Genomic DNA, 25,578 nt, shown 5'->3' with positions numbered 1-25,578 from the left:
CTGGACTTCCTTCCACATGAGCACATACTGCACATTTACTGTTGGAAATAATGTATTTTTTTTTTGCTAAAGACCTTTACTCTTTAAACAGACTAATATTTATTTCTTTACAAATTGCTTAACAAACATTTTTTTTTATTTGAACACTGTGGATGGTGGGATATAAATGCAAATCTTAGTTGTTTAAAACAGTGTTAATGAGGTCAAGACCACACACTAAATCTTTGCATCTGCCAGTTATACTTATGGCGTGGCCATAAGTGTGTGAGCAGGGAGCTCTGGCCATGAGAAGCTGTAGTATGAATCTGTCCAGTTTGCCTCCACGTCGTTGGAAAATGGCTCTGTTTTCATCAGCTATGCTCTGTGGCTCGTAGCTTCGCATTTCTTCGTAAGCAGCAGTTATCTTAAAATTTTAGTGATAATTTTAACACCATTCTAGTTATTTTAATCATTTATTTATTTGATACTTCAACTTTCTGCTATGCAGTAGTGTTGCTTAAAATGAGGCAAGCATTTTCTGCTTTCCAGGGGCATTGCTTATTATGTATTTACATCCTAATTGTTAAGGCTAATAACACTACGTGAGCACATAGAATTGCATCTGAACTCGCAAGGTAAAATAATGATCTATTTTGTGAGATGAGTGATTTTTTTTTTTTTACTAACTTCTCATTCCAACTTGGAGTGCTTTTCTCCTTTGATTAAAATGTATTTCTCAATTAAATTAAAATGCAAATATAGACAGGCTGTGTTTATTATTATTATAGAATTATTTAAAGAAGGTTTTAATTCAATTTGCTGTTAATATTTCATGCAAGAACTGTTGGTTTGATTGTTGGGTTAGTACTGCCATGTTCCATTTTCAAGATTACTTAAAGTGCTATGAAAACTTAATCATACTGCCGAGATTTTATCAGTTTTTGCTCTCCTCTTGGATGTTAAAATGAACTGCTTTCCTATATGCTTTATAAGTTATGTCAGTGATGTAGAAATATCAGTGCTAACACTTTAGAACCCCTTGAAATTGAGTTATGGAAAATTTGCTATTTGTTTTAAATAAATATTTTATTGCACAGAATTGAATCAACTCTTAAATTTAAGAAAACCGTATTCTAGAATTAATTATGCAGTTAAAGATCTGGAAAAGTACTTCAAAACACCATTTAGTCTAACCTTGTGATTTATACTAGAAATATAAAGCATTTGTATTAGAAATTGCATGTAATGCTATGGATTTCATTATGATGTTTTTAGTACATTTTTAGAAGTATTCTATCACTTCTCAAACAAATTGATTAAAATAATGAAATACATTACAGCTTGATCTTATTCTTTGTTTTTGTTATTTTTTAGAGACCTCAGTGAAAACCAAATTCAGGCAATTCCAAGGAAGGCTTTCCGTGGAGCAGTTGACATTAAAAATTTGTAAGTAGTTTCTTAAAAATGTATACTGGTTTTTAAAGCCATCCTATTTTAATGTTAAATTTATATTAAAGAAACGGTAATGAGAAGTGGTGAAAGCCCGATATATCTTTAGGCTTGATTAGGAGAGCTTGTAAAGTAAGTTTTATATTGTTTTCACAATTTATCGGAAAGGATTCTCATTTAGATGTCTTGAATCTGAACTTGTTATCAAATTCATTCTTCAAAACTTGTGATTAATCTTGTTAAATCAGAGAAGTGATTTGATTAAAAGGTATTTGCAATGTATTTTCTGCCTTTTACTGTCATCTTATTTCAATAACTCCCTTTTCAGTTGTTACTGGTGTTTATTGGATATGCAGACTATAAAGTATATTTTCCGGAAAGAATAGATAATATTTTCTCGTTAGAGATACCTGCAGCCTAGAGCTATAGCTTTCTAAAATAGCTTTTAGATCACCATTTTCATCAAACGCCAACAACGTGAGAGGAGAAAAATTATGCATTTCTCTTTGTGTGAATATTTTTCTTACATCTATTTTCCTTCATATGTTTATGGAAGAATATATGCATAACCTTCTTTAAAAAGAAACAAGAAAAAGAATACTGCTTTCTGTATGTTCCCTTGATTAATCTTTAAACTGTAGTGTTTGTTCTAAGTGCCCGTGACTCTGGTAATATGTATTGGATTTAAAATCTCAGTGGCAATACTAATATTGCCAGTATATACTTTTATACATTTTTAAATACCATGTTATCCTTTGAAAATGATGGTTTTGGATTGACTGTGGAAGTGAGGTTATAAAATGTTTCTTTGTCCTTTGCATTAGCTTGAAATGTAGGGGGAGAGAAGCCCATGAGTGCTGAGATTAACTATCAGGAATTCCGTACTTTTTAGCTGGTCATACACAGGGCAGGGACTGTGTCAAGCATTAACGTATATTTGGAATTCTCCATGGTGGGATCCAACATTTTTTTCAATAGAGAAAGTGAGACAGATGTTCTTCCTCGTCAAAGAGGATGACTGTTTATAATGCTACACGTCTTGGCTTCTATATCTCCTCTTCCATGTAAGTGGTTTTTGTTTTAAATGTGTAGTTTCTAAATGTGCACATTTAAATAAAGAGAAAAATACAGGCTTCTGGATGTAACTGTGTAGAGCCACTAAAATCCTGGCCGTAGGTATTTATGAGTGTTTACATGTTCAAAGGATTTTATTTGCTTTCTCTTTATCTTCTTTAGCTAGGGCTTGGGAAAGTCTTCCTGTAGACTCAGCGATGCAGAGTGTTCAAAACTGCCTCAGTATATTATGTTGGAACATAAAGGTCCTATGTAGCAACTACTCAAGTTGCCTATTTGTCACTGTAAAAGGATAGTAATGGCTGCAGTTGACCACCCTTTGGGAATGCACTTACAATCTTACTATAGTATTATCTCTAAGTCCTTAAAACAGGTGGCTTTTACTTCTTAGCAAAGATATTCAAGGAATCCAAGACCATAAGTAATCCTCCTGCCAAATTTAAGGATACAGTTTGGGACAGGATGCAGGTCATGGTGAGATTCTTGCTAATGTCCTCTTCACTTATCCTTAAAAAATGTGATTTTAAAAGTTTAGAGATAACAGAAAAGTGAGATGCTAGCCAGTGTGCTGAATGGAATGCATTATTGACTTAGTAGGATTTTTGAAAATATTTTTCCCTACATGCAATATCCCCACCCATCCCAAAATTAAAGAGAGTTATTATGTATTCAATGAGATGAGATTAGTACTGGAGTCTCAGAATCTTTTTTGGTATTTATTAGATTTGTAGCTGTGACAAATTAGTAAACTTCACTTAGCCTTAGTTTTTACTTTTATAAAATGAACATAATAATCGCTTGGTTTTGTTGTATTAGGGGGGAAAGATATGTATAAGACTGTTTATAACAATAAAATGCTATGAAATAGAGTGATTTTCATTCTGCAAGTACTCACTAATCAACGGCTAGAAGCTAACCTTGGAAAAGATAGAGTAAGAAGACAGAAAAGCAGGGCATTTGCAATATTAGTAATGGATAAGAGACCCATGTCTATTATGGGTTATTTAGACATGAGCTACAGAATGGAAAAATAAAATATATCAGAAAGTGCTAAATGACTCACCCAAGATGCTGACAGTAAGTGCTATAAGTCCTGAGGAGAGCAAGAGATAAAAAGGATAGCTTGAAGTTATTAGGGAATTCTATAGGAAAGAGTTTATAAAAGAAAATATAAAGGAATCTTCAGAGAGGTTGGTTTGTATTCATAAGTAGTGGCAAGAGTGGGATGGAGGAAGTCAGAATTTACTAAAAAGGCTATACAAAGATAGAATTTATCCCCACTATTTTTACTGCCTTTCATGTAACAACGGGAAAGACCATCAGAGCAATGTTGAAATACCACAATTCATTTTTCGGTTTATTCATTAGGATCATAGCTACAATCATGTATTTTACTGTGAAAATAGGTTTTCTGTAATTAAAATATAGTTCAAACTACATTGTTCAAAAAAATGTCCAGTTTCATGGGTCTTTATTTGAAGTTCAATTTTCTCATTGAAAGTTAAAACTATATCTGGTAAAATATATTTAATATGAGGGCAAATTTGAATTCATAATATTATTAAAGGGGTGACCATACATTATCAAGTAATGCCTCACTAAAGGCCAAAGATATCTGCATTAATAATATTAGTAATATTCAGTGTGGGAAGGAGAGGCACAGGCCTATTTGCATTCCAGGGCATGCATTTACAATCTGGACAATCCTGTATGGTGCCAGGATGGCTACTGTTCCGGGTCATTGAGAGTAAAAGAGAAAAAAAAAACAAAAAAACGAAGGTTAGACAGAAGAAATATGTGCTTAGGTTGCATCAAGGTGGTATTTTGTTTAGCACTAAAAGCCAATCTGATGAACTGTATTGGGCTTATTGGATTTACCACAGTCAGGCCTTATTCAGAGAAAATTCCAGTTATTAGAAGACTTTCACTGGAAGGACTTTCTTTAATCGGGTGGATTGGCTAACTATGCTCAAGGCAGCATCCTGACAGTATGAAATTGATGCTGTGGAAATTTTGCAGATTAGCGGATCTTAGTCCTCTTCCTGCAGGCAAGCCACACAAACACCATGCCAGACAGAGGGACATTTATCTTGCTCTTCGGCATCTCCGGGGTGGACTTCCCATACCCTTTTGGCTTTTCTCTATTAATTCCTTAACCGGATTAAAATTCTTTATATTTTATTTTGTTACCTAAGTTTCTCTGGCTGCAATAGAAGCCACTTGCTTCTTCCTGACGTTTTAGACGGTAAGATCTGAGAATAACAAGATCGTATTAAAATACCACCTAAATTATAGTGTTTATCGTAGTCCCCGGCAGCACTTTTCCATAGGACTCACATCTGTGTTTTCAAACTCCCCAATCAAGTATGAATTAAAGTATTGATACCATATCATTACGAACCCAAGCCTCACCAAAATGGTAATCACAATTTATACCACTTTTTAAAAAGAATAATTTTGTATATATTTCATGTATTTAACACTGATTCAGTAAAGCTTTCACTGCCTTCTGATCAAGTCTTAAACAAAGACATGTTACATTATGCTACTGTGTTTTTTTAAAACAAGGATTTACGAGATATTTCCATTTAATTGAATCATGTTGAATAATTTAGGGGAATATTCAAATTAAACCTTGCTTTATTGCTGAGCCTTGCAAGCTTATTCTCTAAGCATGTACTTTCTAAGTATAAAAATCCTTCCAAAGTCTCTTGTATTTATAAGAAAACATCCCTAGTTATAGTTACTCTAGGATTTAAATGAAAAAAGTACAAATGTAGAAACTTTAAAATTAAGCAGATTGCTAGTTGTTATTCATATCACAAAAGCAAACTCTATCATACTTCACCATTAGTTTATTTAGTGAGTTCAAGATGGATACTTAAAAATAATTAAATTTCAACAAGCATTATTTCAGCTATACTGTGTAATATAAATCACACTTGCCTTTTTTCTAATTTCATTCTGCAGTACATCCTCCAAATGTACAGCATGTTCCAGTGAAACTTTACTTTTCACTGTTCATAAATAAATACATTCCCTTCCATTTGCTTGCATTATCCCAAATCTATTAACCCTCCATCTGGTAAGCTTACCATCATTTTCCAGGAAAACTGCCTCTTGGTAAAAAGTATATTATGGAAAATATTACATTTATCCTTTTTTTGACATGTGTTAATTGATAGACAAGGGCCTACGTTAAACAGGATCTAGCTTGGTTCTCTTTGAGTAAGTCACGGTATCATTTGGGAAACAGATATATATGACCATGACATTTAAGGAAACAAATGACCCAATTTGAGTTGCAATGATTATTGGCAATAAGAAGATTTGGCAAACAGAAGAGTTGATTTATATTGCCATTATATATTTTCCATACAAATGCAAAACTGACTTTAGCTTTGTCACATAACTTAAGTTAGAATTGTAAAATGTCTACTCTAATCAGCTAGTTTACATGTTTAGGGCAAGACGTTTCTTTTCATACTTACATACTTATTAAATAATTATGATAGAAATGAAATCTACTGACATCAAATTGAAATTGTAGCTTTTAGGGACCCCAGCTCTTTTTCTAGAGTGTTTTCAGTAAGATGAGGCTGAAGAGACTGAGAAGGGGAGATCATTTCCTCTTTCAAGGGGTCTGCTGTCCTTAGTGTTGGATTAGATGCCACAGGTCTTCAGTGAGACATAAAACCATCTGAACAAACCTGTAGAGATGACTCTCCATTTAGATAGAGTAAATTGAGTTTTGCATTATGAGGCCCAGAGCTCCCCTTAGCACCCAGAAGGCTGTCTATAGAAATAAGAGATAATTAGCTGTTGTTGAGTCCTTGAATGTGAAATATATCAGGAAGATAACACTAGAACTGTCCATGGGAACTGTCCGTGGTCCTGCAATTTTCCTGGTTAATACTCACTCTAAAAGCACACTGAGTTCTGTGATAATCCCCAACAACTATGCTCAAGTGTGCTACCAACAACCTCTCCAAATTTGCTTTCATCAATGATGGCATTTTCTCATGTAACAATGAATATATACAATCCTCATAAACACTTTCCAACAAATAAAATACAAGAATGTCTGATTAATTGGGAATCCAACTCACATATGTATAAAATAGGAATTGGCATGGTTTTGCTGTGGCTGTTATGTTGTACTGGAGACAGGCCAACTCTTTAGGTTCCTACATTGCTCAACACTGAACAGCCTCTCTTTGCTACCTCTATACTATTCAAAATTAAATTTTGGTCTGCATTTCATATTCTCATTAGGTAATTTAAGATTGCAGGCAGGTTTATTTTCACAAAGCCTTCTTTTTCATCCCATCATTATCTGGTTTAAAATCATTCAGTGTATTGCCTGGCCAGTGTGGCTCAGTGCTTGAGCTTCGACCTATGAACCAGGAGGTCTCAGTCCCATTCCTGGTCAGGACAGATACCTGGGTTGTGGGCTTGATCCCCACTGGGGGAAATTCAAGAGTCAGCCAATCAATGGTTCTCTCTCATCATTGATGTTTCTATCTCTCTCTCCCTTCCTCTTCCTTCCTCTTTGAAATCAATAAAAATGCATAAAAAATCATTTAGTTTATATTAAAAAAATACTTTGTTTTAGATACTACGGCAAAGCCTTATGGACACAGAAGAATATTGTCATAGTTCTGCAGGGTCTATAGGAATATAGACTCTTCCCTGAGAAAGAAGTGATTGTTATTAAATGTCATAGCAGCTAGTCTGTTTAGACAATCTAACTGCTCACAACTGACTTCCACCCAGGTTCCCAGCCCTCTCTTCCACTTAATCTGCACACAAGCTCTTTGCTCAAGCCCCAAATGGCCTCCCTTTAGAGAACATTCACTGTAAACATTGTAGAGCCTGTGCTTACAACTGTTCTTTGATTGTGCCAATCTCCACTATAGGGAGTGCTGTTTTTATTTTATGTCTTCTTGGAATCTACCAGATCTTTAAGGATCAGGTTTATTCCAACCCTCACACATGCTTACTTCGGCTTACTGCAATCTCTTTCTCAGAATTTGTTTACCTTTCTTCATTTGCTGGCTTTTTCCTTGAAACTTGGCCATCAGAAATTTAATTGAGCCCCTCCCCACTTTCCCATTTTCAGGAAGAATAGCTCCTGAATCTGTGACCCTAGCCACTTGTTATTGAGTGGGGGTTTCAAATGTACATAAGTTTAAATTTGAATCAAGATTTCACCAACTTTTTACTACCTACTTTGAATAAGTTATTGAAGTCTGTGAGCCTCAGCTTCTCACTTACAAAATCAAGAGGATATTACTTACCTTTTATTGAAGGTGTTATGAGGACTAATGAGATGGTGCATGTACGGTCTCTGCCAATTGCTGTGCATTGAGTAAATACCCTTGTTGGACATCTGGTCCTGTCCAAAGCATTCAGCCAACATTTGGTCCATGCTAAGTGGTCCTTGATATTTGGTGCTGTTCAGAACGCCTATGCTTAGAACGTCCCTGGTTACAAATAGTCCTTCAAATGTGTTTTGACTGTTTATTTATAGGATTAAGACATTTAAAAGTCTATCATGTTTTATTGGTCCAATAATCCCATTGTGCCTGTATTGCAATAATAACCCATCTTGCCTGGAAGCCTGACTGGTGATGCCACATGGGTTTAGGTCAGCTATTTTCAACCGGTGTGCCACAAGAATTTTTGAAACATGCAATATCTGATTATTTAGTCAGGAGCACTGACTTCTTTCCCCTGGATTGTCAACCAAAAAAATGACAACAGCCAACACAATACCAGTCCCATGTAAATGAATCAAAATTATACATAGTTTTTATTTATACACAATTATACAATTGCCCTGACCAGTTCAGTCAGTTGGTTAGAGCATATTCTGTGCACCAAAAAGTTGCAAGTTCGATTCCTAATCAGGATGTGTATCGGAGGCAACCTATCGATGTTTCACTCTCTCTCCCTCTAAAAAAGTCAATAAATACCATATCCTCAGTCGAGGATTAAAACTTAATGATAATATAATTTTTCATCAGAGCAGCAAAAAATACATGTATTTATGCTATACTTCAGAACTTTAGTAATTAGTTTATCTATGTCATGAGATGAAAAAGGTTGAAAATTGCAGGGTTAGGTACACATTTTGGCTTGGACCCAATGTCTCTGTGAATCTTTTGAACCAGACCAAATGCTTGTTGGTCACAACTGGTCGCAGTTATAGTCAATTTCAGTTTCCACCACCTTCGATTATTTTGCTTAGAGTTACCAGAACATGAAGGTCAACTTGGTTGCCTTTCATTTATTTTTGTTTCCGTCTCTCTTAAAGCCACCTTTGTTTCCTCCCAACAATTGACAATTGGATATACCTTCATGCCATAAATTATTTCAATAAAAACTGAAATTCTTTATTCCTATGGAAAACAAAACAAAACACAAAATGTTGTTTGAAAGACTGCAAAAAAGGTTAATTTCACAAGTAATGAAAATTGTTTTGCTTTCCTCAGAATGGTCCTTATCTTGGTTATTTTCTTGACTAATACCCAGGTTGACTCGGATGTGCTTTTATGCTGAGGTAAACGATAAAGAGTCGCTGAAACTTCTGTCTAGGGTGTTCATTTATATGGATCAATTTACATCATTCTTATGCTTCCATTCATTATAACTTAAATCTTAGAGTAGTTCTTAAACAATTGTTATTTGTACGAGATTTGTATGTTTAGGCCCTCTTTGGCTTGAATTTTATACATGCAAGGGAAAAAAATAGAACAGGTCATGCCCATATCCTTGACCCTTAACAGCATTTTATCTTTTTCTCCTACTTCACCAGTTAACTGCCACACGTCCAAAATGGAAACCATCACACACACCACAATATTTTGAATTTAATTTAAAAAATCATTTTGCAATGAATATTATAAAAATAAATATATTAATCACAATTTGGGTGTTCTTGAATATTTTTAGCTGAAAATTCTCACAAAAAATGATTTTAAAGTTGGTCAGGGCTGCCACTTAGGGAAAACATTTTTTTTTATAGACGCACGTGGCGTGTGGGAATGGTCTGCCTCTTGCGTCTATAGACGCTTATGGTGTACAATGGGTTAATTTAGGTGCTCCATCACCTTTGTTCCTAAATAGCAAAATTTTCTCATTCCCTCATATTGATTCTTATTACTTTAATGCATTTTAAGTCAGCAAAAATTTTGGAGTTTGCCATCTTACAATAGTCATATGAATATGAGCAGAACTTGTATTTCCTGTAACTTAAAAAAAAAAAGACACCTGAAAAACCAGAGCAGAGTCATAATAATTTATTTTGAGACATTGAGGGAACCTGACTGACTTAGAAATTATTAGAGATGTTTTATGTTCACTGTTGTTTCAGAGTTAAGAATAGTTTATGTTCTAATTCTTTCAAAAATCGATTCGTAATAAGATATTGAAGTGAAATATGAATTTTCTATGGGTAAGGAAAAAACAAACTGAGGTTAATTTAGGAAGGAAAGTTTTATACATATAACTCAAACATAGCATGCTATTCAAACTTAGAAAAATTAAAAAAGGAATCCCTGAGAAACACTTAAAAGTAACAGAATACAACGTCTCCAACTACATTTCAGAATGCCAAGTTAGCAACGGTTTACCTTTCTGTCATTTAATACAGCTATTTTTAAAACTTATATTTAGCAACATTATATATTGTCTCTCATATCTAGAATTGATCAAAATCTGAAACTAGGCTAAATTATTTTTAGTGTTAAAAATATCAGATCAGCTTTAGAAATGGGTTGTTTGTGAGGCACAGAGAGTTCCATCTCTAAATAAAGACAGTGCGTTGTCTGAGGCTAACTTTAGCAGGACGAGGGGGAAAACGGGCGTCTAGAGTTATTTTAGAGCACAGGAGAGGCGTTGCCACTGAAGAGAATCATAGAAGGTTGGTGCCAAGAGAGGTCCTGAAGGTTCTCCATTCATTGTAATATCATCATTTTTATGAAATTAAAGATAAAGCAAATGCGTCAAAATACGCTACAGGCTAGGGCTGTGAAGGATCAGATAGAGAGCAGATCTGGAATTTAAACAGAAACGGGTTGGAGGTAGAAAAATAAAAAGACACAAAACTCTGTGCTAGCACATGTCAGCTGAAGGTCTGAAAGAAACTACTGGTAGTGCCATCTAGACCATGTTTTTCTTCCCAGAAAATCAGGAAAGTGGTAGTTTGCTTCTTCTACGAAAGTGGCCCCTATGCCAGGAAAGCATCCTAAGCCATCCCTAAGTGCCTAGTGCTCTTAGCATCCCCAAATCAACAGATTTCCACTCTGTCTGGCTGAACAATTGTGACATTACTTTTTGTTGTTGTTGTTGTTTGTTTGTTTTGTTAATCCTTCCCTGAGGATATTTTTCCCGTTAATATTTTAGAGAGAATGGAAGGGATGGGGAGAGAAAGAGAGAGAAGCATCAATATGAGAGAGACACATCAATTGGTTGCCTCCCTCACAAGCCCCAATTGGGCTAGGGATGGAGCCTGCAACCTAGGTACATGCCCTTGACCAGAATCAAACCTGGGACCCTTCAGTCGAAGGGCCGATGCTCTAACCCAGTGGTTCCCAACCTTTCTAATGCCACGACCCTTTAATACAGTTCCTCATGTGTGGTCTTAAGCGACCCTGCTAGTGGTTCTCAACCTGTGGGTCATGACAGAACACTGCTGTAGAGCTTAGGACCATCGGAAAACACAGATATTTACATTACGATTCATTAACAGTAGCAAAATTATAGTTATGAAGTAGCAACGAAAATAATTTTATGGTTGGGGATCACCACAACATGAGGAACTATATTAAAGGGTTGCGGCATTAGAAAGGTTGAGAACTACTGCTCTAACCACTGAGCAAAACCATCTAGGGCAGTTGTGACATTACTTTTTGGAGAAGAAGGGGGGAAAATAACTTTTCTCTTACTAACTCCTTAATTCAAAATAATTTCATGGCACAAGTGGAAGCCTCGTATAAACGGGCCGCGTGTCTCCAAATGCGTGGCTGACAACAGATCCTTTTCTGTTTACAGGAAGCACAAGTGCCCAGGGTTTGAAAGGTAGTGGAGAAGGGAGTGAGCCAGTCGAGAAAAACGAGGTGCAGAAAAATAGTCCAGAACCCCTGAAATAAATTACACCGTTGCATACTTTTGACACTGTTTATCTTGAACCCTATGCAGACAAATGGAAGGTTATGCAGAGACTTTCTCACGAGCAGTCATGCGGGCCCGGCTATTTCCATAAACATTCCTTTGAATAGAATAAAATCCACCAGCTGATGAAAAAATTATTCATTTTGATTTCGGTTGTCCATTCACGGGTCGCATTTTCATAAAGTAACTTTGTTCTCCGAAGATATGTGGACAGAGATAGGATGGCGTCCAGAAAACTTTTAAGGAAACCTCCGGTCCTGGGAGAGCCAAATAGTGTTCATGTTTTAGCACCAATAAGTGCTAAGATTTCTGTTAGGAATCGGAAGCCTGTGACCCAGGGCAGCGCTACAGAGGTGAAATGAGCAAAGTTTCCATTGGGGTCTCAGAGTCTGGTGGTAGCCTGCCTTTCAGTTCTTGCAGGATGGGGTTTGCTGGAGTGCCCGCCAGCGTGCTGGCCCCCCTTTGTGGGTGGTAAGCATGATTTAAAAGAAGCTTTGTCAGCACTGATTTATACTTTGACAGCTAAGGATATTAAGATATGGGCAAACGTACCGCTCACCCTTTTACAGATTAACCTGGGGACTGCATTAGGCAAATTTGAGAGCATTAAAAGATTTTGCCAATTTGTCTGGAAACAATTTCTCTTTTGTCGTGTGTCAAGGGTAACACCTCATGCCATTGTCCTCTTTTAAATGGCTTTGATAAATCGTCCGGGAGGTTAGAGAATCGTCGCGTAGATATATATATATTTAGCACTTTGAAATAAAAAAGGTTATTCACTTAATTCTTAAATGAATTTAATCTGTAAAAATCAAAAGCTCTTGAGAATGTGTTTCCTTGGAACCGCAGCCGCCGTATTGTATCATGGGTCTTTAAAATCTTCTTGAAAATAAAATCATACTTCTGCATTACTTCCCACTAAGTAGAATGCTTTGGGCTATCACAGCAGCATGAATGGTGGCTGTTATTTGGGGAAAGCCTTCGTTGACAAAAGCAATAAAATTGCATCTCCTCCGGAGTTTGCCTGTCTTTTAATATGGCATGTCCTAGATTGTGCCGTTTGCATGACATCAAGAGAGCCTCCTGTGTGATTGTGTCCCCTGGAGACCTTCGTGAAATGAGATGCATATTTCATGAGGCATTCTGGAGGTACATCATTGCTAAAGTAAGGAATTCAAAGAGGCCCCTCTGGATTCGCTCCTTGCACCTTTTTTTCGGTCGTTTTGTGAGAGAAACGGCGATTCTGTGGGAATGTTTACACAGTTGTTGGAAGAACAGACCTCAGATATGAATTAGCCCTTTGGGTGAGCTCTGAGCTGGAAACAGGGACGAGATGCAGTCGCACTCTGATCACAGCCTTGCCCTGGCACAGCTTCACGTGGAGCTGCCAGCCCCTCTGATTATTTCACCAAACATCCCGCTTCTATCCCAAGTGCAGCATTGCGATACTTTCTCTTCACTGGGATAATAATATCGCTAAGCACCAAGCTACTACATTTAAACACTGCTTCTTAGGAAAAAAAAAAAAAAAAGGAAGAAAGAATAGAACAGGTAGGATTTACTACTTAACCATTCATTTTAACCAAGTGAATTCCTTTGTGTTGTAAATAAGGAAGTTTTAATTCCAAAAACAAGTGGCAGGAAAAAGCGGACTTACCCAAGTATGGAGCAGCCTTTTTTTTTTTTTCCCCCTCCGATCTTTGAACTTTAACAAACTGCAAGAAAAGATTCCTTTGGTTCAATTTTGTGTTATTTACGAGGAACTGATACAGCCTTTTAACTTTTTACCTTAGATACAGGTAGTGTTTTCAGGATGCTGCTGCAGTATGTGTTTTGTAGCAGTGTAGGCTGAAATTAGCATCTTTGAGAAAAACAAAAATTTTTATTGATTTCCTAATATTTTAAACACTTATTTCCTGGAGAGTGGTATCACTCAGGAAGTTCCCTCACTGAAAAGTATGCCACGTTTACAGGGCAGGGAATTCGCATATAATGATAAACAATGCAAATTATGAGCATAGTGAAGCTTAAAATAGCACAACTGCTGGCTTGCTACGTGGATTCCTGGTTGGGACTGCGGGAAGATATATGGGACCTCATTTCTTTTTCTTGATTTGGAGTTCTCGAAGGAAAACTGCTTTTAAAAGGAGAAAATCTAAAAGTAGTCTCGCTCTTTCTTGCCAAAGGATAGTGAAATTAACATGCAGCTGGGCTTCTCTGATAAATGGATTCTGTTAGGTCACTGAGGGGGTGCGTGTGACATTAAGTGATTTACAGTCCTTTACCTTAATGAAATTGTTTCAGCAAGATGACGCTGAAAGCTCTTAATGGATAGCTTTTCTTGATGTAATGAAATTGCATTCCTATGGCATTTAATATAAGGTGCAGTTATTATTTACAGGAGCTTTCCAAGGGCTGCTATTTGCACAGACAGTTCAGAACAAAAAGAGATTTCACTGGCGGCATGGAGGCCAGAATGGCTCGTGACATTCTTCAGCAGATGAGTGTATTTGGGAGAGCATTTCAGTTCCTGCAGGCAGGGCTTCCTAGACCCTTCAAGAGACTTCCTTTCCCTAACCCTGCAAGTCTTCAGCCTTTTACACATATTCTTTCATCCGTTTAACAGGCAACTGGATTACAACCAGATCAGCTGTATCGAAGATGGGGCATTCAGGGCTCTCCGGGACCTGGAAGTGCTGTAAGTGTCTCTGATTTCTCTTACTCCTCACTAGAGCTTTGTGTCCGGGGGGGATGCTAATGTGGAAGCTTATCTGTTAGCTTAAAACCCAGGGTCAAAATGGTCTCGTACAGAGATGCCTTAATAACTCATGGTGAAAACAGGGAAGAGTCCAAATGTGTGTGTGCAAAATCTTGTGCAGAGCTGTATGTTAAGGTAACATTGTCTATGTAAGAGGGACACACGAATGTTCACACATAATGTCCTTGAAGTGTCTCTTCTTATGGTAAACTATTCTTATTTATGGGATTTGTGGGAATTCCTAGGATTGCTAAGTCATAAGATAACATCAGTTGTATAGGAAAAAGCACAACAAAAAATAAACCCGAGTAGCTGATATGTGGGTATATGTTGTAGTTGCTATGCAATGGAAAGATGTTTTCTCACTGTAAAATGCCCTTTTTAACCAGATAACTTGATATCGTTTTTGTAAGGTTCTTTTGAAATTGACATTCTGATTTTAATGAGCCGCCAATAGGTCCATTCAAGTCTTCATTACTGACTTAGTAAAGCACAACTCACAGGTCTGAACCATATGGGCAGACACGACTGACTAAATTGGTTAGAAGCAACTGAATAATCTCTACAGATCCTCAGCTTAGTAACCTGATTTAAATTAAATGGTTAATTATAATAAAAATAATTTTAATGACAACTAGAGTTCCTAAAGCAAGGGAAGCCGCCTGTCCATTTATGGAATTTTTTTCCAGTCAAAGAGTCAGCTTTTTATAGCTTTTAAAATATACATACACATTTCTCCCCCATATACACTGTTTTGCTATGGTCTCATTTATCCCTGACTCAATTTATGCAGAAATCCAAAATTGAATTAAATGTGAAGAAGTTTTGAATTTTTAGTCCAGCTGGTTAAAGTTATCCAGGAATCACAAAAGCCTCCTGAAAAAAGGGATTCCATTGCTTTATAAATTGAGTTTGAGAAACAGGATGTAATTCTGAAAAAAAGTGTAATGTTTCAATCAGATGACTTATTTTAGCAATATTTTCTATATGATTTTGATTTTAATTGTGAATAATTAAATAATAGAGTTTTTAGCTGCATCATGTGACGTTGTTGTTAATTATGTTTAAAGGCTTATGTAAGTATAAGTTCTCTGACCACAGGAGACGTCATCTTGGTTTTGGTTGATAACAGCCTAACTTTTTCTATAGGAAAAAATATTCGTAGTGCTAATCATACACAGTGTAGTTATAAGGCCACCTTTTAAATTGTGTTCCAGAGCCAGTTTTAATATACAAAGCTCACTGATGCTAATTCAGAGTCAGAATAATTAGGATACAACTATGGTTTCGTGATAGTCCTCTGATGTCAGGACCGTAGCCAACACCACTAAACTTTGTATGTGAAGAGATTGCCGCAGGAATTATTTAATTCAGGGGAGCTGATAAAGCCAAACAAATTGACACTAAGTCAGTGCTCCTAACTAGGAAGATGAATGATAGCAGTCATTTTGTAGAAATTTTGCTGAGTATTTTGGACAAATTTAAATTTCATAATGTACTTTGCTATTAAGAGTTTAAATATTTATTAGACACGGAATAATTTATATATAATATATTGAGTATATGTTGAGTATTCCTTAGTGGCAGAAAGAATAAAAATAATATGTGTATTTTAAAATATTTACATATTTACATGGAGAGAGAGAATATGTCAGAATGAAAACCTGCTATGTGCCAAGCACTGTGTTTGGCATTAAAATCCCGCTACCAATTAATACAATAACTATTAATTTGCTTATTTGTTGTAAATTAATATAATTGCTTTCAGAAACAGTAAATTCATGAAAACACAGTCACCTCATTCATTGTGTGTGCCATGTGAGCAAACTATCTAAAAAGTGACTTTGAAAAGACCTCCTATCATGACCACATCAGAGAGTAATAAACATTTTATGGTTTATGGAATTAAAATTGAAATATAAACTGTTGAAAACTCTTTTGGGGACCTAATATGTATTTCTCAAAAAGATACAGATTGGACTGAGTTTGTTTGCTAAAAAAAAAAGAATATATAAAATTAGCACAGAAAGTATGCATTTCTTTCTAAAGGATTTAAATATTTTATATTAAAATTTTATAAAGTCAAGCACACATTCTTTTACCATATATATTAATTTTTAAATTTTTATAATTCATATAACCTTTAGAGAAATTAGTTGATGAATTTAAGGAAAAATTGAATGAAGTACTGAAACCACTGGAATTCATCAAGCCCAAATACCTTGTTATGTAAATGAGAAGTTCACGTATAAACATTTCCTCAGGAGCTTTTTTATGGAGTTAACTTCTAAAGGGTTTCAGAAAGTTTGTTCTCTGTTTCGCTTATTTTTACCAATCATAACTCTTTAGATTAGACCATCTCGCTATGCGGGAATAATGAATGGACATTAGTTTGCACATACGTCAATTTCAAGTTCCCAGTGGTTTAGATTTTTTAAAATTTTAATTCAATGAACCATTTGTGAATGTTTGAATATACTGAGGCCAAACAAGAGGAGGTGGGAGTGATGATCCAGGGCCATTGATGAAAATTTGTTACATTAGGTAGAGAGAGTGAATAAAGCTCGAGAAGGGAAAGTTTAGGTAGATGAAAACAAGTAGGCAGTTTATCACCTGTATGTTCATGGCCTTATTGTGGAATTCTGGTTGGTAAGATATAGAACTTTTTTTTCCTAAATATGAAGATACTGTCCCAAAAATAACTTTGAAAATTAAATCTAGATCAATGTCTTCTTTTCCTTTGGAGGCTAGACTAGAAGTGAAATATATCCCTTGAGTTGCTAGTTTTAGGGGTTTTTTTTTTTTCCTATAGAATGCACATAATTTAATTTAATTGAAACACGGTGATTCATATCCATTAAATATCAAGTTCTCTGCCAAATACTATGCCTGGCACTAAGGGAATAAGAAAAAATAAGTCAAGATGTAAGTCCAAAAGGGCCTACATAATTAGCAAGACTAACATTTTGTATTTTCAACACCAAGATGTCCTTTGTACAAGAATACAGTCTCATTACAAAGAGAGAATTTTGAAGTTGAACACAGAAATGGACTTTTGCATGACCATAGTATAAACATATCATTATACCTAATGAATACATATTTATTATTAATCTTTAAATACAGTTTCATTGGTTCCACATATTGCTCCATTACCAGATACCAGTAACAAAATTGCTTTGCCGACATAGATACTGAATAAAAATGCTAAGATAATTTATTTCTCCAGTTGCATTATGCAAACTAACATTTTGAGAGAAGACTTCAAATTGATAGCCACCAGCATCAGCACTAAGTTAAATTCTGTTTTGTGTGGCATCATAAGAAATTATAGTTTCAAATTAATGTGTGTCTGCTGCATTGAATTACTTTAAAAAATATCTTATCCCCCAAGTCACATTTTAGTATGGCGTGTACTCTGGAGGTTTTCGCTATAGAAAGTCAGCATCAATTTTTAGGGCGGAAAAAGGGGTCACTGGAAAGCAAATCCCTTTGAGAAGTGAAACCTTTTAGTGCAAACATCAGGATATATTTAAATGGCATTTGAAAAGAAATCTCATTTCACTTGAGTACATGGAAAATGCTACAGGCTTTTAGATAGCATGAGCCAACCAATTCAATGCTTTATAGGTCCTGCATAAAGTGGTCTGTTTTTTTACCCCCCTATGTGACTTAATTCAAATCACTTGGATTAGTTCTTACATCTTTCAATACATTGCAAACCTGGAGAGCAAAGAGGGTCAGTGTGTGTTCCAGACATGTAACTGCTGTGCCCTACTTTGCTGAGAAGTTTAAGTTAATCCCTCAACCCCCGAACACCCCACATCCCACCTTTAACAACTGTAGCCACCAGCTGGCTTGACGTGGCCTCACAAATGTACCTTGTTTCACCCAAGCGGACTTGGCCCTTGGACTTTTTGAAATATTTGAGTTGGTTGCAGGTATTTACAATGAAAAATTAGGAGGATTGATCTGAAAATTTTGAACTTGAGCTTCTTGAGAAAATCAGATTCTTCAGCAGCCTTCCAGTACAGCAGAGCAATAGTCCGTTGGAGCTGGATCCTAACTCTACAACGAAGAAGAGCATCGCTAGTTTTCCAGGGCCCTCCTGGTTCCCAGATGTGCGCTGCTCTCCTCCTCTCTTCCACATCATATTTTCACATATCCAGCCTGCTTCTCTCATGTTTGTTCCCTGCCTGGCTTCTGTAGGCAAGTGAATTTGCAGCCTCTAATTGCAACCCTTCTCCAATATCAAAGGTATCCACCTGGGCTATTGATCCCATCTTTCTCGCCTCCGTCAGCAACTTGTCCTGTTTAGTCAACACTGTACTATATGCTAGAACCATGTTCTGTCTCCACACTGTCTCCTCACACACTCCTGGGATAACGGTCTTCACATTTTCTTGTCACAACCAGACTTCTCTGAAGAGAGAGAGGGAGAGAAAAAAAGAATTCTTTTCTTCATCTTATGAATTCTAAGTTTTTGTAACTTGAGTAATTCATCTCACCAGTTGGACTATTTGCTATTTTCAGATAGGTTTTATGCCTGATTTATTTTTATAGTATTCCATGTTGCCATAAAAATAAGAGCCATTCAGGAAATACTGGATGAATAAGTGAGGCGTAGTAGCAGTAGAAATAATAATAACAAACTAACAATGCTTGTTAAGGGGAAAGTAGGAAAAATTAGAACCAAGAAAGAATTATGCTTATTTTCACCATATCTCCCATGACCACCCATCTTACTTAGTCTCATTTCAGGAAACCATGATTATCACCACATAGCCCTAAAATAAAGGGACAGTATCTGTGGCTGCAGCTAAAAACTGTTAGAATAGCCTTAACCGGTTTGGCTCAGTGGATAGAGCGTCAGCCTGTAGACTGAAGGGTCCCAGGTTCAATTACGGTCAAGGGCATGTACTTTGGTTGCGGGCACATCCCCAGTGGGAAGTGTGCAGGAGGCAGCTGATCGATGTTTCTCTCTCATCGATGTTTCTTACTCTCTATCCCTCCCCCTTCCTCTCTGTAAAAAAATCAATAAAAATATTTAAATAAATAAATAAATAATAAATAAATAAAAACTGTTAGAATATATTAAGCTTTTAAAATACTGCTGCAGAATGTCACCTCATCCCCAACCAAAGCAAGTACCACATATAGAAATCATTCTTATTACTCAGATTTCAACAGTGGCTGATGACTACGGTAAATAATAATCGGCAGGACTGTGTTTCACGACCTGACAGAAGCGACTCCATGACAGTGCTATGAGATTTCAGTTGGAGCTTTCAAATATGTTCATTTACTCACGGGCAGTAATTACACATAACACCTCTCTAAGGAAACGTGACTACTTAATGTTTCCAATTGTGACTTCTCAGGCTTGTTTGTCATAAACAGACATGCATGTAGGTACAGGTGCATCAAGCAACATAGAAATAGTAGAGGTACTGTGGCTAATGCCATACATTTGTAATAAATATTTTGTAAAACTGAATGCATACTGCTTTGTTAAAATATACTACAACTTATTTATCATCTTGTTTATTATATAGTACATTCTCTATGCCATCTCGACCAGGTAGTTGTTTTATATAAACATAATCACTACAAGTTTTCTTTACATTCATATATAGGATGATTAATACATTTCATATCTGAAGTCTTTAATTATTTTCTTTTGTTCTACAGCACTCTCAACAATAACAACATTACCAGACTTTCTGTGGCAAGTTTCAACCATATGCCTAAGCTTAGGACTTTGTAAGTAGTCGCAAGATATATAAAGGTCAACCTAATCAATTAAGGATGCCCCCTGAGTAATATTTTTAGTAAGCAAAGAACAAGTAGTTCATTATGGTGTAGACAAGGAAAGCACCAGTTTTATTAAAGTTCTAGATATGATATTTGAGCAAATTATTCTGAAAACTTGAAAGCTTTCTTTTAAATGATATGTGTTCTGGGAAGTTTACTTTGAGCTATTGTGGAGGTCACATTTCATTAAGAAATGGAAGACTCCTTGATTGGCTGTCAGAAATGATAAATTATAAATCTTTATGTTTTTATTACTGTATGTCAAGCAGACCTAATAAAGCTAAACTAGCTCGCCAACATTCTTTGTAACAAAATTACAGCATCCCCTTCTAGTGTTTCTATAATTAAGGTTGTGTCAGCATTTCTATTTAAAAGTATCTTTGCAGGGGTTACAGATGGACATTAAAATATTTTTGGTGAATAAAAAGATTCTCTAATAAAGTATTTGCTATAGCTATGTGTTTTTTTGTTTTTTTGCTCTTGGAGAAAAATTAATCCTTAAAGCCCAAGGTGGATATATTTATTCAAAGCATTTTCAGAGATGAATCTCATTTGAACTCAGTTTCAGAATCACCTTGACCTAAAAAAGCTATTATATATACAATTATGTGAGAAATAGCCAGAAACATAACCAAAGCAACGGGCTTTTTGGAAAAGTATGTGTTCTTAAGCAGGGTACATATATTTTTACTGGCTTTTCAAAATTTGTTTTTTTATTTTATAACAGCTGGTAACTGGAAACATTTATTTTTTAAATAAAATTCAATTGAGTTGCCAGATTTTTAATAATTAGGCAATATCAATCTTAATGTCACTTTTTTCTCACTAAAGTGTATCTCTGTATATTGTATCTCTGTATATAATGTTTCATCTTTATAATTTCCTTGGAATATGATTTAGCAAAATAGAAGAATTCTGAAAGTACGCACATATAACTAAATGTTGTTTCCTCGGGGCTATCGGATTGAGACTAATCTGTCCAAATTAACAGCCCAGTTCACTCAAACTATATTTGATGAAATTGGTTTCTCATTAAATTTAATTTTTAAGAAACAACTTGATCGAGCTTTTCTTCTTTGCCAAATAAAGCCACTCAGACTGTAAACTCAGCCATCATCTGCATTTTTGATAGTGTGCCTCATTTTCTTGTAGAGATCCACCACAGTCCGTCTTACTAATCAAGCTTTTCCATTTTTATCTTCCTTTCGTACGTCACGCGAGCCCATGTAACTGAACCGTTGTACTGGGCGTGGTTCCCAAGGAAATGTTTAGAGAACGATGGTGTGGGATGTGCCACCCGGCTTCCAAAGGATGCCACGCTGACTTCCACGCACACTGAGCCGAGGTTGCCCACCTTTCCCACAATGGAGCTTTTTGCTCTGCGGTGTGCCGTCTAGTTTCCATACAAGGCTCTTCCGTATCTACAAGCTCAAGGAGAATGTAAAAGAGCCATCTAACTTTCCGTTCCCTTGCTTGGCTTGTTTCATTATTCTATATCATCATCGCTACTTAAAAATTCCATTTTTATGGTCCAATTATCTTTCTGGACTGAGTTCCGTTTTAATATCCATTACTGTTATTGGGTTAGAATTGAGCACATCAGCTAAAAAGGGCTAAAATGGTATTACCGTGTCATAGATGATTCTGGGAACGATGCTTTGATTTATAGCTTTGGATGTCCTTTTCTTTAGTTTGAGAAAACATAAAAGCCAGTTTGAAGTCATTTACCTAATTTAGTGGATACATTTGTCTGATGTTTTATTAATGGCGAAGTGCTATTTGCCACTTGGAAGGGATCCACGATCGGGTGTGGATTCCTGCCAACGCAGAGGGGGCTCACTTAATTCCTTCACTCCCAGCCACTTATGTCTTTTAATTCCAGTTTCTACTCTTTGAGGGTATGTTCCCAAGAGCCAAATGCGGCTGATCCCTTTTTCTGATATTATACAAAAAGAAGGAAATCAGTATAGGGCCCTGAAAGAAGTGTTTTCTATTTTAATCCTTACCCGCAGATGTTTATCAATTTTAGAGAGAGGAAGGGAGAGAGAGGGAGAGAGAGGAGAGGGAGAGAGAGAGAGAGAGAGAGAGAGAGAGAGAGAGAGAGAGAGAGAGAGAGAGAAACATTGATATGAAAGAGAAATGTCCATCAGGTGCCTCCCATATGCACCCTGACCGGGATCAAACCTGCCACCTTTCCATGTAGGGAACGATGCTCCAACCAACTGAGCCACCTGTCCAGGGTGAAAGAAGTGTTTTATATGGAATTATTATTATTTCTTATTGAGCAAAAATGAAAGTGACCTGCTAAAAAAGATTTTGCAAGCAGTTCCTGTTGAGACGGACTGATCATTCAAACTGGGAGCCACGAGTTTTATTAACGTGCCTCCTAGCCCTACCCCCTGCTTTACCTGCCCACTCCCCAACACCCGTTGGCTATCAGTATATCAGCACTGCAGAGCGATTTGCCTTGGGCTTGTCTCTCTTGACTGTTTTGAATGAACCTAGGCAAAAGATTCTCACGGTCATGTTCCAGTTTCCACAGACTTACTTAGCTCACAGGTGAAAGAAGAGAGACTCGATGCTGCGGTTGTAAACCAGCTACATTTTTAGACAAGTAATCTGCTGGCAAGTTGCTAAGCTTTATCTAATTCAATGTTAAGAAACAAAGCTATACGTTATTACTAAAGATTTTTCCAAGTTTTGAAATAACGATTTCTGTTTTGTTTTGTGTGTGTGTGTGTTTGCTTTAAACCTCTTGCCCACCATTTAGTCGACTGCATTCCAACAACCTGTACTGTGACTGCCACCTGGCCTGGCTCTCGGACTGGCTGCGGCAGAGGCCTCGGGTGGGCCTCTACACTCAGTGCATGGGCCCCTCCCACCTGAGGGGCCATAATGTAGCTGAGGTTCAGAAGCGAGAATTTGTGTGCAGTGGTAAGGGAGCAAGCACCTTTATGTGGTCTTACTGTATGCTGTATTCAAGGACACTGTGAAAAATGCATGCTCTCAGGGTTTCGTGTTTCTCACTAATGTGTACAATTGGGTGCTAATCACTCCATGGAAATCCTCTGTTTTAGTGATGATAATAATATGCTCTAAGACATCAGTGCGTGCTTTATAATTACTGATTACTTGTACCTAAGGAACGATGAAAGACTTTTTCAGTTTTCACTCCAGGGGAAATATAGGAAATCCCTAGATTTTAGTTCTATTTGCTACTGGTTATTTTCCCTTTAAGTAATCATTTCTATCCACTTTTATGTTAACCATTGGAAATATGATGAATTAATCCTGGATCTCTGCTGGGAAATTCAAAAAAATAACTATAGTTGCAGAGTGACAAAATACTTTCTGTGTATACATATATACTAGGGGTTGAGGTCTACTTAAAAGAGGTAAATGACTGGCTGTAGTAACAAAAATATGAAAACAAAAGTAAGACATGGGCGATATAAAATATCAGTAGGTGACATTTACTTAAGTTCTTTCCATGTGCTTAAACACCAATCTAAGTATTTCACATATAGTTACCTAATTTCACCTCCCTCATAACAATTGTAGGGAAATGTAATATCTATACGAGAGGTTAAATTACTGAGAAAAATATAATAAGTAACCTTGTTCAAGGTTATATAGTTTAACCCAAGGATCTCAACCCTAGGTAGTCTGATATCCAATCCATGGATATATAGATAGGTAGATAGATATTTATATATATTTATAAAATTATATGTTAATACAGGGTGGGGCAAAAGTAGGTTTACAGTTATGAGTATGCATAACACAGAGTTTATTCTTGTATTATTTTTTATTAATTATTGTATTATTTCCATACAAAAACCATAGACTTATTTTTGCCCCAATTCGTATTTTATTGATCCATATTAACATATAATTTTCTTTATAAATACAGGGCTGATTCTGATTTAGAACTGACTGTTCAATAAACAATAAAAGCCATTTTAATAACATCTATATATATATATATATATCATCATCATCATCATAAATGGTTACCAGTTTCTTGAAGGAATGGGAAGAGATGCCAGTATAGGATTCTAAGTCATTGTTACCTTTTAGTCCTCTTTATGTGCTTTCCCACACTTTTTATAACCCACACAAAATTTTCTTGTGATGTCATGGAATGTTCTCAATAGGCCTGGTTGAATTTTTTAAAAAATTAGATAATGAAATGACTCACAATTTGTCACTAACCACTTTTTCTCTCTTCACTTTTCCCTCCCTGTTTTCTAGATGAGGAAGAAGGCAAGTTCATGTTTCTTTTTTAGTCTGAGAGTGTGTTTGTGGAATCCGAGAGCTTGTTGGGAGGGACAGGGTTAGGAATAGCCTGCAGCCTCTGCCCGGCGTATCCCCACCAGGCGGGTGCTCTCTCTGCAGGCCCGAGAGGGTTGTCCCTGCTGCGGTGGCCAATGTGTGCGCCTGCCCATTTGCTAAAATACTGCTGACACTGTTGTGCATCCCTCAAACAGTAAAATCTCATTTCAAAATAATTTTGTTTTCATATAATGAGTAGTTAAATTATATACCTGCGGGAAACTACTTCTGCTAACATTTTAGGCCACAGGAAGCCAAAAAATAAAGCATATCAATTAACAATGTCAGAGTGACATGTTACAAATTATTATACTAGCTCCAAAGAAAATGGTCATTTTGAACCTATTCAGACGTTAAACTAAGCATGAGCTAGTTTCCCCCCCCCCATTTATTGCCACGTGATTACTTATTTAAAATCAACAGCTATGTCTACCAAGAGGGACATTTTTATTTTTAAGGTAAAGTAAGTTAAACCATATAAGTTTAGTAAAGACCAAGTTCTATTTAAGCTTATTAGAAAATGAAATATAGACTAGTCTGAAGTTACTGTATTCTTGGAACACAGAATAGTTTTGAATAGAATTTTACTTTCAGAATCTGAATTTAGCCTTTCTCACCATGATATCAAGTCTTACACTTATAATTGGTACTAGAGGCCCAGTGCATAAAATTCATGCACTCAGGGATCCCTCACCATGGCCTGTGCCCTCTCGCAGTCTGGGAGCCCTCAGGGGATGCCTGACTGATGGCTTAGGCCTGGTTTCCAGGGGGAACAGGCCTAAGCCATCAGTTGGACATCCTTAGCACTGCTGCGGAGGCAGGAGGGGCTCCCACCACCACTGCTGAGCTCACCAGCTGTGAGCACGGCTCCTGGCTGAGCGGTGCTCCCCCTGTGGGAGCACACTGACCACCAGGGAGCAGCTCCTGCATTGAGCGTCTGCCCCCTGGTGGACAGTGCGCATCACAGCGACCAGTCTTTCCACCGTTTGGTC

The 25,578-nt window shown here is 36.6% G+C and overlaps 1 protein-coding gene across 2 annotated transcripts in view; it reads left to right on the top strand.

Moving 5' to 3' along the window:
* Positions 1-25,578, top strand: part of SLIT2 (slit guidance ligand 2) — a 343,264-nt gene that overhangs the window by 196,020 nt on the left and 121,666 nt on the right. For both annotated transcript variants that reach the window (XM_008140178.3, XM_008140176.3), the window contains exons 5-8: positions 1,354-1,425; positions 14,306-14,377; positions 20,129-20,200; positions 23,022-23,185. In XM_008140178.3, coding sequence (XP_008138400.2) covers positions 1,354-1,425; positions 14,306-14,377; positions 20,129-20,200; positions 23,022-23,185 — 380 coding nt within the window. The remainder of the gene's footprint in view (positions 1-1,353; positions 1,426-14,305; positions 14,378-20,128; positions 20,201-23,021; positions 23,186-25,578) is intronic.

Source organism: Eptesicus fuscus, chromosome 2, assembly GCF_027574615.1.
Source record: "Eptesicus fuscus isolate TK198812 chromosome 2, DD_ASM_mEF_20220401, whole genome shotgun sequence".
Lineage (NCBI taxonomy): Eukaryota > Metazoa > Chordata > Mammalia > Chiroptera > Vespertilionidae > Eptesicus > Eptesicus fuscus.
This window is presented reverse-complemented; position numbering and strand designations above follow the sequence as displayed.